Source organism: Aythya fuligula, chromosome 2, assembly GCF_009819795.1.
Source record: "Aythya fuligula isolate bAytFul2 chromosome 2, bAytFul2.pri, whole genome shotgun sequence".
NCBI classification, from domain to species: Eukaryota; Metazoa; Chordata; class Aves; order Anseriformes; family Anatidae; genus Aythya; species Aythya fuligula.
Genome location: NC_045560.1, coordinates 104,529,836 through 104,548,859, shown reverse-complemented (window position 1 = coordinate 104,548,859; position 19,024 = coordinate 104,529,836). Strand labels below are relative to the sequence as shown.

The 19,024-nt window shown below is 35.5% G+C and overlaps 1 protein-coding gene across 2 annotated transcripts in view; it reads left to right on the top strand.

Moving 5' to 3' along the window:
- CEP192 (centrosomal protein 192) overlaps positions 1-11,495 on the top strand; it is a 62,919-nt gene extending 51,424 nt beyond the window's left edge. For both annotated transcript variants that reach the window (XM_032182659.1, XM_032182658.1), the window contains exons 40-44: positions 746-865; positions 4,698-4,819; positions 5,659-5,782; positions 6,242-6,300; positions 11,075-11,495. In XM_032182659.1, the coding sequence (XP_032038550.1) occupies positions 746-865; positions 4,698-4,819; positions 5,659-5,782; positions 6,242-6,300; positions 11,075-11,213 (564 nt within the window). In that variant the 3' untranslated portion in view covers positions 11,214-11,495. The remainder of the gene's footprint in view (positions 1-745; positions 866-4,697; positions 4,820-5,658; positions 5,783-6,241; positions 6,301-11,074) is intronic.
- Positions 11,496-19,024: the final 7,529 nt, after the last annotated feature.

Sequence of the window (19,024 nt, the reverse complement as noted above, 5' to 3'; positions counted from 1 at the left end):
GTTGTTATGGATTGCAATATTGATGATGCAATTTAGGATCTATTTACAAGAAATAGAAGACTTCCTTTCAGTTTCATTGGTTATGCTACTACTGGAAACCATGGTTTGATTTTAAACAAACGTGTTTGCCTTATCAGTCCCAATTCAGGTGTATTTATTAGAATAACGTTTTGATTACTGGCATATGAGACTGTTGGGCAGAGCTGATAAGGTGTAGGTTGCTGTCACTACTAGCTCTCTTTTATCCCAACACTGAAATCAAAGCAAGGCTACAGTTGAATTAACCAGGTACAACATTATATAGAAAGGATCCTTTATTACATAGGTGACCTTTAAGGATGGTCAAATATATGGCCTGTAATTTACTTTAAATTTCAGTCTTTCTAGTAATTGTAGTACAGGGTACTTACAGACTAAGTTGTCAACAACTTAATCTGTGACATATTCCCCTCGTGGTACACTTCTCCCCCATTTTACTAATAAAAATAATTGTGCAAGCACTTGCTGACTTTTTTTAAGGAAGATTAGCTGAACTTAATTTTTGTGTGAGTGCTTGCACAATCCATTTCATCAGAACTTTTTTTTTTATTTGTGGGTTAGGGAGGATGAGCCATTAATGTATGTATCAGTTTCTGTAGTGAGCAAATTTTACGCTGGCTTAACTGTAACTTTCTATAAGTACAATTGTAAAGTTGGATAGGTTATTTTAGTAAACTTCTGCAAAATTTTTCTCTTGTTTTGGTAGGTTGCTCTAATATTTTTACCTAGAGAGGATGGGGATTACTCCCAGTTTTGGGACCTTGAGTGTCACCCTGTTGAGAAACCTAGTTGGAAACACAAACTAAGATTTCAGCTTTGTGGAGTAGTGAGTATATAAATGCTATTAACTCTCTCCTGAGCATAATTTTTTGATAACCTCTTAATGTTACTATACAGCAGCATCTCTGGTATGCCCCAATGTTATTCTGGAAAAAAAAAAAAAAAGGAATATTGTGTTAGCTTAAACTGTATTGCTTTTCTTATATTAAAAATACATTTCTTATCTTGCTTACATGATAATGTGTTATCTTTTGTCACTTAACATGTAAAATATGTCTGCTCAAAGAAAGTAAAGAAACTTGACCTCTGTGGGAATTCTTTCTGTAGAGGCAGGCTTGCTTACATCAGACAAAATGCATTTGTTTCATTTATGTAAATGAATATCGAAGTGATTGCCCTTTGCTCTAATATGTAACTTAATGCAATACTGGAATATAAAAACACCTGTACTGGTTACATGGATTTGTTTCTGATGGAGTCTATTTGAATGCTTTATCAGAGCTCAGTATTGATGGGGGTGATTTTTGAGATTTATACATGGGAACGATTAGGTCTGAGCTCTCCTTTGTGCCCCCCATGTTCCTCAGGTCTCATTTTATGGTGAGCCTAGAGAGAAGGGTTTGGGAGTTAGAACTAATTTTCAGTGCTGTTTTCTTACCTTTCTTTTAATCACTACCTCATCATCCATCCAAGAGGCGCCTGAAGGAGACAGAGAACCTATTTCTAAATATTGAAGAGTGAATTCTAATGCTTAGTTAAATGAGCTGAATGTGAACAAATTTGTATATTAGGTATTATGTGATTGCTATATTTGCTTTTATGTTCTCTCCAGAAATGTTGACTTCACTTTTTTGAGAAGCCCATGTAAATACTTAGGGTATTTCTGTAGAGTACCAAGGATGTTTCAGTAGAAGGAACCTTACTTATCCTTCTTGGATAGAAGGACCTGCCTTTTTTTTTTTTTTTTTTTTTTTTTTTTGTAGGGTCTTTGTTCTTCCCAGTAGTTAATTATGTTGAAAAGTGGGCTTGTTAATAATGTATATGTTAAGTGACTTCTAATTTTTGCTGGAAGAATGAGACCTGTGTAGTATCTGGTTTGAGAGAGGTTTTTTTAGATTTCATCAAGTTCTTTGAAAATAAATTTCCTTAAAATGAGGAAAGCATTTATCATTTGACTGTTAAAAGCTTGTTGAAATGGAGAGAAGATGAATTCTTTATCAGAAATCTAAAGTTCTGGATGATTCTCTTCTTAGAACATGACTAGTTGTCAGAGTTGTGTTAAATCTTTGAGTAGCGCAACTTGATATTAATGTTTTTGAACTAACATGTCAGATTTGTTCCTCTTGTTTTTTTTTTTTTTTTTTTTTTTTTTCTAAAGCTGTTTTAACAGTTAGATCTTTCCAGCATCTCCATATGCTTATAGGAAAAACATTGCAGAAATATGTTGAGATCATTTTGAAAAAGAGTTGAAAATATTTTGTTTATTATCTAGGTAAGGAACTATGTATCAGTTTGCAAGAGGGGTCAACACAGAACATTTACGTAGATTATTGAGGCTTTTTCATCAGATCCACTTTTAGTTGAGATGACAAGTCAATTATTGTCTGTTATGTCCTAGGGATCGAGAGTTTAGACTGCATTATTACAACTTTGAAAAGGACTTGTATCATGCTGGGTTTGCTGAGGCAAAGAGGGCTATGGCTATGGTTAATGTGACTTTTGATAAAACGAAGTAGGAAGACTGACTGTTATTCACAATGACTGAGCAGTACTTATACATTACACCACTTCAAAAGAAAAGAAAATGTGAAGATCAGGAAAGAACTAAAAGAACCAGGTGAATTTAGGAAAATCAGTGACATCACTTTGATTTTTTTTTTTTCTTTAAGAAACAATTATCTTTGACTTTGATTATGCTCTGCATGCATTTGTAGTCGCCACAGCTAGAAACTGTAGTCAGTAGCTTAGAAGATCCTGCCTCCAATTTGGTCCTATGGACAGGGAAAGCAAGAATTGTACGTACCCTTTGCAGCCCAAGCATGTCAATTCTGGTGATTCAAACTCATTTTTTTCTTTTCCTGAAAAACATTTGTTAGGCTGCTATCACAAATTGGTCAAAGATCATTGGAGTAAAAATAAATATCACCATTGTGCACAAATTTCTTGGATTGCTATTTTGGTTTAAGTATTGGTCTCTTCTGGGTGAAGCAGTGAATCAGCAAGAACCTGTCTGCTGAAGCAGGATTTAAGTTATGATGGATTATGTGGAAAGTTGAGAATTGAATCAAGAACTCTTGCTATTGTTTGAAGATATTACCTTTTTAGTATGATTTGTGTACTTTAGCTGTGTAACTAACTTTTTAGTATATCATTTTGCAACAGGCAAAGTGAACAAACTGAGCTCAATTTCTCAATCATAAACACAAAACATAGAGTCACTTAGAAGTCTTGATTTGGTTTTTATTGTTATCAGCGTGTATGGAAGTTTCATCTTCATTGGTTATTCTTGGAGCGAGAGGAGGAAAGACTTTTTTTAAGCTCAGTGAGCAAAACAAATTCTAATTTTAAAGCTAAACAGTTTCATATGCTCCTGAGGTTGCTTTGGATCAACAGCACTGAATGTAACCATTTGGACAGCATTAACATACTGCTTTCATTTGAAACAGGCAAAGTCAGTAGGGAGTCAAGTAAAGCATGCAATACTTCACGATGCTCTTACAAAACCAGGGAGATCCTCTGATTATTCTGTATTATTGTGTAACGTGTATTATTCCCATGCAGTAAAGTTGCCCTATTCTAAATTAGAATTTGAATGATAACACTGAGGCGTGACACCCATCATGTTTCCTTACATGGAAAACTTAAAGTTCTTGAAGCAAGAGACATATACCAATCCTGTCTCGTCTTTATGTATTGGATTCTGTAGTGGTTCATGTGTTATTTGCAATTGAAGAGTATTCTCTTAAAACTAAGATTATTTTTTTGTTGCTGGCTGCTGTTACTTCTGACAGACTGATTAGCAGCTCCTTCAAAACAAGAAATGAATGTCTAAACAAGTTTGTCATAGCAGCTCTATTGAAGAATAGTCTATTTTTTTGTCTTCCCTGCATAAGGTAATCAACTGCTTGTCTAAAACATCAGCACAGTTTGAAAATAAATAAATAAAGATCATGTTGTATGATCATAAGCACAGGAGGTAAAGAATCTTTGTTCTTTTATGTCTTTTCAAGTTGTTGTGACCCGAGGAGCTCCAGACAGTATCTGGCTAGATTTTGACAAACAGTAGAAAATTTGAAATTAGCTATTTGGCAAAGTATTCCCTTAGGATGAGCTGGTTCCTTGTGTTAGAGAGCACACTGAATAGAGGCCCTGAAAATGGTAGATGTTTTGGTCTAGTATCTTAGTTTAACAGTTACTATATAATGCACTATCAGATTCTTTTACTCTGGAGAGATCTTTCTTTGGAATGATGTATTATCTATAATACAGAAGTATTACAAATTTTCTTGATTTTCTGAGAATTTAGCCTATAACGATGACTTAGGTCTTCCTTTCAGAGCAGTTGTTTTGCTGACTTTGCTGTTCCTGAAGCCTATGGGCAGAATATCTGCAGAGGAATTGCTAGTGGTTTCACAAGATTCTGCCTGCATTGCTAGTTTGCTGTGACCTGGCTTGTGAGAAGTATTTATTAGGCACAAAAGCCTGTTAGTGTTCCTCCCGAATTATTGCTTTTGTCTTAATAATTCAGACTACTATTCTGAAATATTATACTTGGGGAAAAAAAGGAAGAAAAAGCCTTAATCCCTTCTCTCAGGTAAAGAAAATTACTTAAATACTTTTCAATACAAAATGTAAAGACATCTCTATTTTTCCAATAGGGTATTAAAACTGAAAATAAAACTGCAGTTGCGAGAGCTACCGCAGATACCATCATAGGAACTGGGCTTCCCGTTCTACCAGAAAGGAAGGTTTACTCTGAAGGACCTACAATTAAAGCAGGGTATGTATGGGGAAAAATTTAAACGAGAAGCTGCAGCTGGGTAGAAGCTTCAAAACAAACCTTTTCACTGTTAGGATGGTTATATGGCAGAACAGGCTGCCCAGAGAAGCTGTGCAGTCTGTGGAGATTTCTGGGACCTGACTGGACTGAACCCTGCAAAGCCTGGTCTGACCTCAGAGCTGGTGCTGGCTGGAGCAAGAGGTTGAACTAGAGACCTCCTGAGTTATCCTGTAACTTTATATTAAGGCGTAAATAGTTGCAAAACCATACTTAGCCAAACCTCTTATTAGCTTTGCATTTTTCAGTCTCCCATACTTTTTCTTTTCAGTAAAGTTCCTCAGTTGCCTAATTATAATTTGTTGCTGTAAACTAACCAGTATCAGCAGTAGAATCTTCCATTTTGGAGATTCTACAGAACTGGAAAGTTGCTTCTAAGAAGAGGAGCATTATACTGCATGTCTTAGCTTTGCTGTTCTTCAATCTAAAGTCGATCTACAATTCTTATTCTATGGGAGGGGAGTAAAATTTTCTGGTTAAACATGGAATCCCTGGGAAGAGGTTAGCTCTCTAATAAAGCATATGGGGGAAATTCAAATTGTAAAAGTGTATATAAGTAAATACACGTATATTCACCCTGCAGTGATGTTTTCATTATATTCTTAATGGCTAAAATGTATAGACTATAAAACTTTAGGTGACAGAGTTGATGCTTTTAGGATCTTTCTATTTTTCCTGATTTATTCTCATGAGAAATCAGAAATGTCTTAAAGTATGCAGTCAATATATGCAGACCGTGTAAATAAGAAATTTTAATATCTTAACTCCCTTTTTCAAATCAGATCATGTGACATAACTCGAGGGATATATGCACCAGAAAACCTGTATACTTTTCCTCTAACTAGAGTTGGGGAATCACGCACATTAAAAGTCAACTTGAGAAATAATTCCTTTAGAACGCACTTGGTAAGTTTAACAAACTTGCTTTTGAATATATTCTCATAAGTCCTTCCAGCAGTTCAACTGCTGTTTTTAAATCTTAACAGAAGTTTGCAATAGTGCAAGTCTTAGCTTGATAGTTTCAAAAGACAGTATTATATCTGAAGAATTCTGCTCTGTAATTTTTCCCTTTTGTTCGCTGATTCAGTGAGGTTATTTGTAATATATGCAATTGAAAAAAAAATTAAATTATAGTTCATGTAGGTTTGTTGTTGTTCTGATTTACTTTTTTATTTTTAACTTCATTAAAACATCCTAAGGTTTGGATTTTTCTTAATACTCACAAATAGGGGCATGTTACTTTGAAACACTTTGTCTATCTAAAGCTGTATCTGTAATTGACCTTGTTTATCTTAACCATGTTTTAAATTAAATATGATAGGCTTAGATACACAAGGTTTTTAAGCATTTTTTATTAAATTGCAGCTGACATTCTTGACTCCCAAAGAGCCTTTCTACATCAAGCACTCGAAGTACTCTCTAAAGTGAGTAATGCTTATGCTAACACTCTCATCTAACAAAAAAAAATTAAAAAAAAAAAAAAAACAGTAAGATAAATATCTTGTTAATGTACAGTGCGAAAATGTAGATATATACATTTAATTAGACAGACAGAGTGCTGGGTATTTATGTATATATATTTTTGCTAATGCTGTGCTCTGTAATCTTGGTTAGAAGCAGAAAAAGCCCACACAGTTATTTCTGCATCTGCCAATTTTTTCTCTGCAAATTGTTTCTAACAGTGCTGCTGCTTTTAATGCTAAGCCTAATGCTTCACTTAACCGTTTGGCATACTGTGCACAATCAAGTCATTCCTTCCATTTATACTTTGTACACAACAGACCAAGCAAATTGCCTTCATCACGCTTCTAATTTGACAAATCTGCAGAGCTGCATCAAAGATTCTTTGCAAATACAAGGTTTGAGCAGCTGGTGGAATTGCCTGGTCATACTAAATATTTAAGCATATTACCTGCATAAAAGGAATCTTTGTGTTGATGATAACAATCCCTCGAAATATACCCAATCATCTTCGGAGCTGATTACAAGTATTTGACAGACCTGTTAGTCATCTCTTCAAGAAATACAGCATCTCTCCTGTGGTTGTCTGCAACAGTGGGATTGTCAGAAAGATAGAAATGCAACCATTTCATTAGAAGTTTTACAGATCCTCATTTTAAAAATGGAGAAACTAAGGGTATACAGAATAGAAATTGTGAGCCAAGTCGGAAATAGAACTAGATACTCTGACTCCTAATCTAGTTTCCTGTCTACCAATGATACTTAGCATTTATTACAAAAACAGGGCTGTGGTGTTAGTAACCACAGGTATTCAAGGCATTTTTAAAGCCACTTTTTATTGTTAAGTGTTATTACTCTGCTTAGGCAATTTTCCAGTATCTCTATTTAACTGGCTTTTTTTTTTTTATTTATTAAATATGATATATCAGACAGCACAGAAGAATTTTTATGGAAGTAGCAACCAAAGTAAAATCTCACCAAATAAAGGTGACTAGCTGGATCTGTCTGAGGCTGTACAGCTACAGACAAAGGACAGGATATCATGACACTCTATGAAAGAAGATGAGTAACTTTATTGGAAGATACTTAGATATTTCAAAAATATTCTTGAGGAATGCTATCAAAACTATTTGGTATATTTTCTATGAGAGTTGATAAACTCCTATTGCTTTTATCCAAAGCAGAATTAACAGGTCTAAAATTGAGCCTGCTATTTCTAAAGGTTATCAACTAAATATACCCTACCTTTTTATAATCACATTCTAGTATCATTCTTCTAGTAAATTTGGCTATTTTCTCCATTTGAAAATATAAAAAGCTAGAAGAGGCCAATAATTCATTCATCTGAAGTTGACATAGCTCTCTGAAAAAGCTCATCCATTTAAGAGCATAAAGCACAGAAGAATTATGTGACTTGAACAGATGCTTTTTTTAAAAAAAAAAAAAAATAAATAATAATAATATATATATATATTAAAAGAATTTTAAGTGGATTTTGAGAACAACATCATTGAGGATTTCAAGAAAGCCAGCATTAACTGCGTCTCGTTCAGGCTAACCAGGCATATTGTAAAGTAATGTTCAAAAGCAATTAGCTAAGAAAACTGTTCTCAGGAACTTGGAATATTAGTCTGTAAATAAGTTTAAAAATAGAAAGTACTGCCTGTCTACATTTGGACCAAAAGAAGTGTTACTTAATAAACATGGTGTGTTGCATGCTCTTTATTTTGAGGGCCAAATTTGAAAGCTATCATGTGTAATCAAGTTTTAAATCTGGGTAGCAAAATTGCAGTTTTATGTTTGTATTTAAAATCAAGAAATCTGACCTTCAGAAGCCGGCACAGTAGTTTGCCAGTTCTTGTTTAAACTGGTTGTATGCTCACAACTACCAGCAGTTAGCAGTGCTAATTCCTTCACCTCTGTTTGCTGAATTGAAAATAACAGCAGGATCTATCCAAAATACAGCATCTTGCAACCAAAACTGCAGGAAAAATAATAAGGAATTTCAGTAATTTTCACCAGGTATCTTAAAGCATATATATCTATGCAAAATGACATCTTTGTGGTTAAAATATAAGCCCTGTAAAGAATGGGTGGGAAGACATTGTCTGAAGTTTGCATTAAAAAGAGGAGTTATGTTTGTTGATAAGTACAATATAACAAATTCAATATAACATAGAATATCTATACATATATTCTATGCTGCAAAACATACTTTTAACAAGATAACTCTCAAATTTCAAAAATATATGTATGAAACATTAGAACACTTGACTTCATAAGACCCTTTGAGTAAGTTCTGTTTCTGGAAGGACTACCAGGTTATGCCTACCTAAAGAAGTTTGAAAACTAAGGTATTTCTGTTGTCTTTAGAAGCCATCTGAAATAACCTGATTACAGTCTAGTAGATATTTCAGATACTGTGCTAAAAGGTAAAACTCTTCTGTACTTCACTGATTTATTTCTGTTTCCAGTTGCTGTTATTCTTGCAATTGTGATTCATCATTCACTATTGATAGACCTGGTTACTGTGATTTAGATGTAGCTTACCAGCACTGTTTCTGTTGAAATACTCGTTTTGGAGGACTACAACATTAGATTGTTTAACTATGAAGTAGGCTTCAGGCATACCTGACTTCAGAAATACCACTTGAAATTGATGCGATAACATGTAAAGGCCACATAGACTTCATAGAATGAGTTGTGGGCATAGTGACAAGTTTGAACTGAAGTAAAACTTCTCATTCAGACCAAAACAGCTAATTGCATGTGAATTTGAGTTGTCCTGACAGTACTTTGACTATGTTTCTGGTTACTGTACTTCAGAAAAATCCTCTGGGTTGCTTCCATTAATAAGGACACTTATACTATGTAGTAGACCAAAGAACTGTTATAGTTGGAGTCTGACCTTCCCCGTTTTCTTGAAGAAAGTGAAAATAACATCTTTCCCTTTGGACTAGGAAATATGAGAATTCAAGGCTGTTATACCTTATCTTGGTAGTGAGAAGTCAACTGGTTGCTATGAAGCAAACTGAGTAATATCTGACTAATTCTGCTTTTAGAAAGGACAGTGTGTAGCACCAACTAAATGTATACCTGAAGTCATTGGTCAAAGTAAATGGAATATAGTCGCTGCATGCGAAGAAACTGCTCAATATTATTGAGGTCATAGATGAACTATTTGGGAAATTAATACTTGAAAGCCAGCCAGATGGGGCTATCTCTTGAAAAGAATCATCCATGACTTACTATTGTTTTGATAGTGTAAGTTTGAGTTTGGTTATATTGTTCTTTTTGAGTAAATGTTAGGATATGTAAGGAAGCATACACATGTGATTTTGAAGATGATATAGACTTGTGCACCCCTCCTGAATTTACTTTTATTTTTGTAAAGTCTTGAGTGGATTGGTTGTATGCAGGTGCAGTCTCAATTCTTGCTAATTTTCTTCTCTATTGCAATGTATCTATTATAGATAAAAAGGTCTTACTGATGTTCTTCATTTATAAAAGTTCTTTTTAAACTAAGCTGAATAAATATCTTCATCCCATATGTTATAGGTGTTTGAAGAGGCAGAGCTTGGCAGATTGGTTGTATAACACTGAAGTATGACATGAAACACTTATCTGGCTGAACTCCTTTGCTGTATTGTTTATTTTAGTTCAGTGCTTCACGATCAACATGTCATTTTTCTATCAACTCAATTAAAGAATACAATAGCACATCAGTCGATATTCTGATAGCGTGTACTCCTAACAGGTTACCTCACTGATCGCGTTCTGTTTAAAAAAAAAAAAAAAAAAATCAAAATACATTTTCCAGCTTAAAAAAAAAAAGCTGTAATCAGGTTTATGCAGTGGGCAAATATGACTTCCAATTGTAGAAGAAGGGTAAGAGCACAGAAAAGTGGAAATACATTAAAGTTTAAAAACTGTCTTTTTTTTTTTTTGGTCTTACTGGCTTTTGCTGTTTGTTTTTCCTTATTCTACTACATGCCTGATACTGTTACCTGTCTCTTAGTACTGGGTATTTCCATTGTATGCCATAGAATCAAATAGGCTGCCACTTTACACTTCCACCTCCTTCGTTTGTATAGCTTGTTTATATTAAAAACGTTTGCTCTAGGCTTTTGACAATTAAGACAACCAGCCATTGCATCCTACCTAGAGCTGATTTCATTATTATTATTTTTTTTTTTTACTATTTGTTATGTTTTTATGCAGTCTGAGTAGAAGAACGCTTATATAATCTAAAACGATATGATGCAACATCTTGAAAATACTGTTTGAGGGTGGATGCATTTATTGGCTTGTGATGATTCAGTGAAGTATTTATTCACATGGAGGCAATTAGAAATGAAATTATTTTACTAGTTTCAAATTGATCAAGAATTGGAAATTTTAGTAAACTCATCAGCTGAATTTTGAAAGGAAGAAATGTAACCTTGCTCTAAATATAGTTAAGATACTATCGATATTCTTGCAAAGAGGCAGACCAAACCTAGTCAGCTAAACTAGCAGCAATAAACAACTAATACTCTGTATATTTAGTAGGAAAGAATCATCTTTTACAATTGAACTTCCTCATAAGATAAATAGATCAAAACTATAAAAATAAATAAATTGATCCAGTATGCATTCGGTACACCGTTCTTTGGAAAATCAAATCTAGGACTTCTCTATCTGATACAATTTACTTGCATATTAACACTGAATGTGCGCATAATTGTCTCTTTACAGATCCCATCATTACATCAATATGCCAGTCCAGTTCAAGCCACCTGCAGAAGGCATATATGAAGCTGTCCTGAATGTGCATACGGAAAAATATGGCTTTGTTAGTATTCGACTATGTGGTAAAGCTGTTGCAAGAGACTAGTCAGAACAGTTTTGTAGCCATTTATAATAATTTATAACGGTTCATGCAATTTAAAGTATTGAAGGATTTGCTACTACATTTCCGTACTAACTTCCTACTTGTTTTGCCCTGTGATGCTGCTTTGACAGAAAATCTTCTTTAAGATGAATTATGGTGCTTGTTCTACAAGTGTATTTTCATAGTAAAAACACTGAGAAATATCATTGTATGTTTTAAAGTTATCATGTTCTAACTTATGTTTCTGCACTTTTGTTGAAGAGGGAAGTTTTCTATTTTTGCATTTATTAGGACTAGTTAGATATGAATGTATTTTATTTTTAGCACTGTAAATACAGAAATAAAGCGTGTTAACCGTTGATTTTATCTGGTTTCTGTCTTCAGTTGTCAGAGGGTTCCTCACTGTGGGTAGGTAGATGATTAATCTTCCTGCTCTTAGGAAGCAGGAACCTAGCAAAGCTAGTTGTTTGTTGTTTTTTTTTTTTTTTTTTGTGTGTGTGTGTGTGTTTGTTTTGGGGTGCGGGGGAAGTGGTTGCAGTACAGAAGCTGACTTGTTAAATATCATGCCTTCAACCTGGTAAAGGTGGGACCACAAAGCTGACAATTATCTTATACCTCCGCACAGTTCAGTGGCAGAAATAAGCATTGTTTTTTAATCCTAGCAATGTGAAAACATAAATTCAACATGAGCAATACTGCCTTCAGCCCTCCAAAATGATTCATCTAACTCAGCATTCTGTCTAGTAACAGTTGCAATCTAGAGATGTTGTTCTGGGAGATCACGTAAGCATGACTTGCTGCTTTGGTTCCCTTTGCTTGTACTTCCCCAGCCATCTGCAGTCATTGGATTAGGGATGGGAGGTTGATTCCCACCTAGATTTTTTTTTTTTTCTTCCATTTATGCACCTGTTCATGAATTTATTAATATACTTCTTTGAACACTTCGACATCTTGTGTCATGTACCACCTCATGGGGCAGCAAACTCCAGAAGTTCATTGCTCTTTCAGAAAAGTTAGTTTTTGTATGTGCTAAGCTGGTTTCTTACTAATTTAGTTGAGCGCTATCCAGTTCTTATATTGTAGAACGATCGACAACCTGATTCTACAGTCAGGTTACCCATTGCTACCATGCCCTTTGTACACTTTGGCTGTCTGCTACTTTATTTCTGTAGCAGGTAGCTGTATGCCTCCAGTAGCATAATGTTCATAACTTATGAGAACTATTCCTTTCTGCAGGATGATAGAAGAACGAGTGAAATTCATTTAAATATGAGATTATTTAATTCTGTTTTCTAACAACCAATATTTGAAGATAACTTTGAAGGGAAAACATGAATTACCTTTGATACGTTTTCCCACGGTTATGTTAAAGTATACTGAAGTGTACTACAGCTGCTTTTTCTTCATTGAAACGTAGTTTCTCAGCAGACCAGACACCAAGAAATGGGAGGATTTACTAAAATAAATTTTACTAGGTATCAGTAGACTTGTCTCCAGTGTATTCTAGCAGGGTATGTGTAATCTATCTGTTAGATACTGTGACCATCTTCTCGCCTTCTCTCTAGCTGTTGCTGCTTGCATGTTTCCCTTGTTGATGTAATGGCCGTGTACTTCTGAATACTGAATTGGAATGAAAGGAATCTTATGTTGTCTGCTGCCTTTCCTCAATAGACTTGGCTTCCTTATTTGGGAAAGACTTTGGTGTCCAAAAGCCAATATTGGTTCAGTTTTGGATGCACAATTGGAAGTCTCCCTCTTCCAGAACTGAAAAAAAGATAGGCTTTGAAGATATCCACACTGAGCTCAATGCATTTCCTAGCAGAATATGTTCCAGTTGTCCTCTGTTCTGAAGCTGTCCTTGCCTTATGATTCCAGACTCTGCAATGAGGCAAGCTTCAATGTCATCCGACGCTGTATCTGGAGGAGTGGTTAAAATTGATCTTTGGAAGAATTTTCAAATAATTATGTAGCATACTTAGGAAATCGTATAGCCTAAAATTGTTCATACAAGGTAGTACGTATTACCCTTGTAGCACAGGTTCTCATAGGCCTGAGCTGCTTTTAATTTGACTTCACAGTTGTCAAGTGACTGTTGTCCCCCTGCCTAAGGTTAATCTCTAAATACCTGTACAGTGGCATTTATGCAGTAACCGCACAAACGAGCCATGGCCATTTGGGCCTCGAAAAGGCAATTGTGTTACTTTCAGGTATACTACAACTTTGAAGAAAGTACCAACAACGCACTTTTTAGTGCAAAGACGAGGAGCTCATATATCTGGTAAAGACCAGATGCTGACAGCCTGTCCTGACCCTCCCCTATTATTCTTGAGGAAGAATATTATTCTTGAGGAAGGTACCACCAACTTTAGGACAAAGAGGAATACTGGAAGTGTATACATAACACCTTCAGGTGTGTTAAACCTAAGACATTTTTGCATGACAATTGCAACTATACTTTGACTTTCTGTGTGTGTTCATGGGAAAATTTGAACTAGTAAACTTGAAAGATTGATCAGATCAAAATAAATTATTCTTATCTCCATAGATATAGTGTATTTCCTCTGGCTCATAAAGCCATGGAGTGTAACATGCACCATGACTGGTGAAGGGCCTTAATTTCAAAAAGAGATCTTTTCTGTCTAACTCCAGATAACTAGCAGAGCACGTCATGTCCTTCAGTGATGTTATGACCTATAGAATTTTCTCAGTAACCCTCAAATAAAATTATCTTGCTAACAGTACTCATTCAGACCCTGCAGCCTGTTGCCACCAGCTTTTTTTTTTTTTTTTTTAGAGAGTTTTACATGCAATCCTTCAACTACACTTGGAACATCATTTACTATTGTCCAAACGTACTCCAGTCTTGGTACTCTAGCTACTGTTGCCTAGAGGTACTCTAGTCAAGACTCTAGTCCTGATGAAATAAAACATTTGAAAGTATGCTGAGGAGATGTAAGCCACTGCAAAAATTCTGGCATCTTCTCAATGGCCTCTTCAATTCTTCCTCTGAAAAGGCATTTCTAAAACATTACGTACGGTTGTAGATAACTGCATCCCAGAGTAATTTTATCTTCCAGAATGGAGTAGAATAGTTCAATTGGAAGGGACTTTCAGAAATCATATACTTCAACTGTAATGCTGAATGCAATGCAATGAGGATGTTACCTCAAAGCTCTTTGCCTTTCAGGAGATCCCACTTCAGCAGAAAATTCAATTTATTGCTAAACTTAAATGTTAGAAGCCCCATCTTCCTGTCTTTGAAGTGGAAGGAAATTTACAGGACCTGGTTCCTAGAAGGAAGGCAGATAAGCAGGAGAAAGTGTCTCATACTCTGTTGTGAAGCTGTTATAATTCTGGGTAGCTAAGGACTGATGTGTGCATTTGCCCTGATGCTCTGGGACTAAACAATGTATGGTTGAGCAGATGCTGGGTGAGGGCATGAGGGGGGTTGTTTCGTCTTAGTTTGTTCATTCCACTAGGTTTTAAGGGACTTCTGTCTTGGTTGAGAGTCGTAGTTCCTTCATTCTCTTTAGCTACATTGACAGGTAACGTGAAACAAAAGCCTTATTTATTGAAGAGGAGAAGGCTTGTGATTCATTGCTCATGGAAGGCATGTTAGTTGTGCATTTACTACTCTAACAGTAGACCGACCACCTACTTAAACCTGACATTTTAATAAACTGCTACAATTTAGTCGTACATGTCCACCCTGATGGTCATCTTTTCTGAACCTGTTAGTGAGAGGGTTGATTAACCTCTTATCTTCTGAAAAGCCTTGGTTTCACTGTAGAAATTGTCTTTAAATCGTTGTCTGCTAATAAGGAACCTGGACCGCTAAGGAAGAAGGACCGTTGCCTGTTAATAACAGCTAGGTAGTCTTGTCCCTTTTACTGTCCACTGGGACAGTGTTTTTAGTAGTCATTTCTGCAAGGGTAGATGACAATCCTCCTTGTGCTAAGATTTTGCAATGCTGTTTTCCATAAAGATAAAAGAACTGTTAGAACACATCCAAAATTTTGTCAAAGGTTGTTTGTATATTCAGAAAGACTTGGTTTACAGGTGATGTTAAATGTTTTGGCATCTGTTTGCAGCCTATTTCTCTTTATTTGCTTCTAATGACAATGAGTTTCTTCGCAGTGTGAAGAGGAAACTAGAGACTGGTAACTCCGTGACTAGACTCTGTATTAGAAGGCATCCCTAGAGCTCTTGTCCCAGCAGCTGTTTTGGCTGTTTGAATTATATTGCTTTATTTGCATTCATAAGACAAATCAAAATTATTCCAGGTGAGGGAAGAAGGATAGGTAACCTAATATTTTCACTGTTTTACCCCTTAGGCTCTTGTTTTCAAATGTTTATTTAACAGAAATTTCTATTAGTGCTACATGATGTGCAATTAACCTACCTACTGAATAAATAAATAAATTTGGCATCACTATGTTTTTTTTTGCTGTTTAAGCACTGCATACTATTTTGTTACGGTTACAACAGTCCTTGGATGCATTGGTAGCAGCATCTCTAGCCACGAAGCTTGTCACATACAGGTAGAGCAAATTATCTTTAGGGAAATATAAGGTCTAATGAGCACAACACGAACTTGAAGACAGATTTTTATTTTTTATTTATAGTGGAGTAGAGAAGACAAAGAGGGAAGGAATACTTCAGTGGAAGTCCAAATCTTTACTGGATGGTTGATTTATCAGTTCTAGATGAAGTTTTTCCCCACTAATGAAGGTCCAAGGGCTGGAGCATAGCCAGTGTATTTTTAGTTGCAAGTTGGCAACATCAACAGGACTTCAAAAGTCTTGAGAAAGTTGCTGCAAGCTAGTCTCATTCCTAGTTTGTAAAATGAGACTGCTTTCTCTACCCACAGTTGTCGTATCTACACAGATTATATAAACTTTTGTGGTCAATGTGATCTTGTTTTGAGTTGTCTGGTGCTTACTATGAAGTAGCCCTGATGCCTGCCTTTACCTCTTTTAGGCGTACAGAAAAATAGAACAACTATGACCAATTCTCAAAGACTACAAATCAAATTTAATTAAGAGTCCAAGCCACAACAGTTGTGATCAAAGAATCAGAATTAGTTTTGTATATAATTCTTGTCTCTCATTTTGCTCATTGTTGGTTTTGAAACTTTTTTCAATTTTCTCCTGTTGGATGCAGTCCTTTGTCTCAGACTGTGAAGATTGGCTCAAACATGCCAAGCAGGCAAACTTTTTGGAAAAAAAAAAAAAAAAAGAAATCTCTTTTTAATTAGGGTAATCTTAAGTGTTGGTTTTAATACCAATCAGAGAGAAAATTCAGAAATAAATTATTTTTTGAAATTCATTAAGTGTCTAACACTGAGGATGTCTTTGTACCTGCTCAGCCTAATTGGGATATTAGTAATCATAATTATTCAACAGCTTTGTAAAGTTTTCACATCATTGACTACAAATGGAGTTATAATACATTCTGTACACGTGCTTCAGTGTGTTTTGGAAATTGTTGCCCTGGCATCTGAAACTAATTAGTGTTTCAGACAACCTAGTAAAGGTGCATATCAAGGCCTGGCTGTCTAGAAAGTTATTTTGATTATATAAAAGGTTAAAACGGTAAAAAGGATTTTGTGAGGGATTTTTAGTTTACCAAGTAAGTTCTTGAGGGTGGTGGTGGCTTTTTGAAGTAGAGTATTGAAGACGTTATGGCATTTCTGTGGTAGGAATGCTTGTTAAGTGAAATGCTGATATATTCTTGTTCCTAGTATTTGCGGAGGAGTTGCAGGGCTGCAGGGTTATCAGAGTTCACTACTAGGTTAGCAGGTAATGTATCTTATGTACTCGAGGTATACTAGCTTTCTATGTTGACATACGAGCAGTTGTCCCTGGATCTGTAATTGAATATCCTGACTTTTATTCACAGCTATCTTGTTTTAACTTTTTTTTTTTTTTTTTTTTTTTTTTTTTTTTAACGCAAAGCTAGATAATAGAAGTTCATGCCTTAATACTTTGATTGTATAGCACAGGTGATGAGTATGTTTATCCTTACAATCAGTAAGGAAGATATGAAAAGTGAAGAATCTGCCTGCCTGCAGTGATGCCTCATATTCAGTAAGAAAGTTGACTGTTCGTAACCTTGAAATGGCAAGGTTTGCATCATACCAATTTTCTCAACAAATCTACCAGTTAAACTAGAATATTGATTCTAGTTTCCTGCATAAAAATTTGAGTTGACATTAAAAGCAATTTTTTTCCAATGTACTTATAAACATAAATGATTTTTCTTTACAGCTTTGCATTAGTTCGTTGATCTCACATGGGATGTGAAGTAGGTCTAGGTAGGGGGTAACTTCAAGTACAAAACCAGGTATTGCAAGCTGGACCATGTAGTGTTAAAAGGAAGGTTTTCTTTAAGCATTTCATGTAGTTAAGCAAACTACTCCTTAAAACTTTTTAAACTTGCTGTAATGTGCTGAACCTATAGTAACAGCATTGAACACCTGACAACATAAGAAAATGAATATAGGAAATGAACAGTTCAGCTTTCAATAACATAGTTGTTGACCATAAGACTTTCCTAAGCATATCCTTCAAGCTCCTGTTTTCTTTTTGCTCCATGATTGTCTAAGAAAATATTTACATGAGCAAGTTTTAGTTGTGAAACCAGATGGATACAAAGCACTTAATTTCATGTAAATGTTACCTGATCATCTCTGAAAACTGAGTGCTACGTTTTGGCTGACCTACAGACATTGCAACTTGAAAACGTTAGTTTGATTTCTGTCCCTTCTCTCTGACTCTGGAAACGTGTCATTTCTGAAGCTGCTCAAAAATTGCATCCAAATTGTCATTCAAAATATCTGATATATTTAGAAAAATCTGCTTCATGCCTAGTCTGAGATTTATTTTTATTATTTCATTTTTTTTGGTGGGGAAAAGGAAATCAATGCTGACAAGATGCAACTTTTACAAGAAATGCCACATCAAAACCTGGAAGGTTAAGACACTTCAGAAAGCCCTCTACCTTAATATTTTTTTTTTCTGATTAGCACACTCACTGCTGTTATTTTCTTAGCCAATTCTTTGTAACACTACTTCATGTCCCTATGGCTCAAAGTGCTGAATTCTGAAATAGTTTCTGTTTGATTCTTGTGGCAGCTTGCTGTCTGGGAAGGACAGTTTCAGGTATAGCTTTCCTCACAGGCCCCCATCTCTTGCCACTTGCCTAAGTCTGACAGTTGAGCACCAGCTGGGAGTTATGACCCGGAGAAGCATAAAAGGGCCGGGAGAGACAGAATGATCCATCAAGTCCTACTTGTAAGTCAGGTCTCCAAACATGCATTTTCTCCTCTATAAATTCAAAATTAAAATACTAATGGGCATTCTTTTGTATTCATCCAACAATCGGTTCATTAGGTAGGTATGTACAAAGAGGCTCTGCTTGTCAATGCTGTTTGGCTCTAAAAGGAGGAAAAATCGGTAGGGGTTAGGCTAGTCGTGAAATGCCCCCACCCCTTTCTTACCTTCCCTCCATGTCTGCTCTGTGAGGCTGGCGGTAGGTAATACTCATCCTGCATAGAGCTGGTTTTCATTGTGAGTATTCTGTCACTAGTCACAGCTGTCAGGTATGTCAGTCATGTAGTATTGTGGTGGTGTCAGAGACATAATCAGAGAGATTAGGTGGACACAAAGAGCTCTGAATGAGGTGGTAATTGCGTTCAGGGGGAAAAGAGAGTTAAAGAAAGAAACTTTCCTTTCTCACAAGATCCATTAAAGAGGTGACAGCTAATATATTAAAGCTGGAACAAGATAATTGTGGTAAGAATCTTTGTGTGT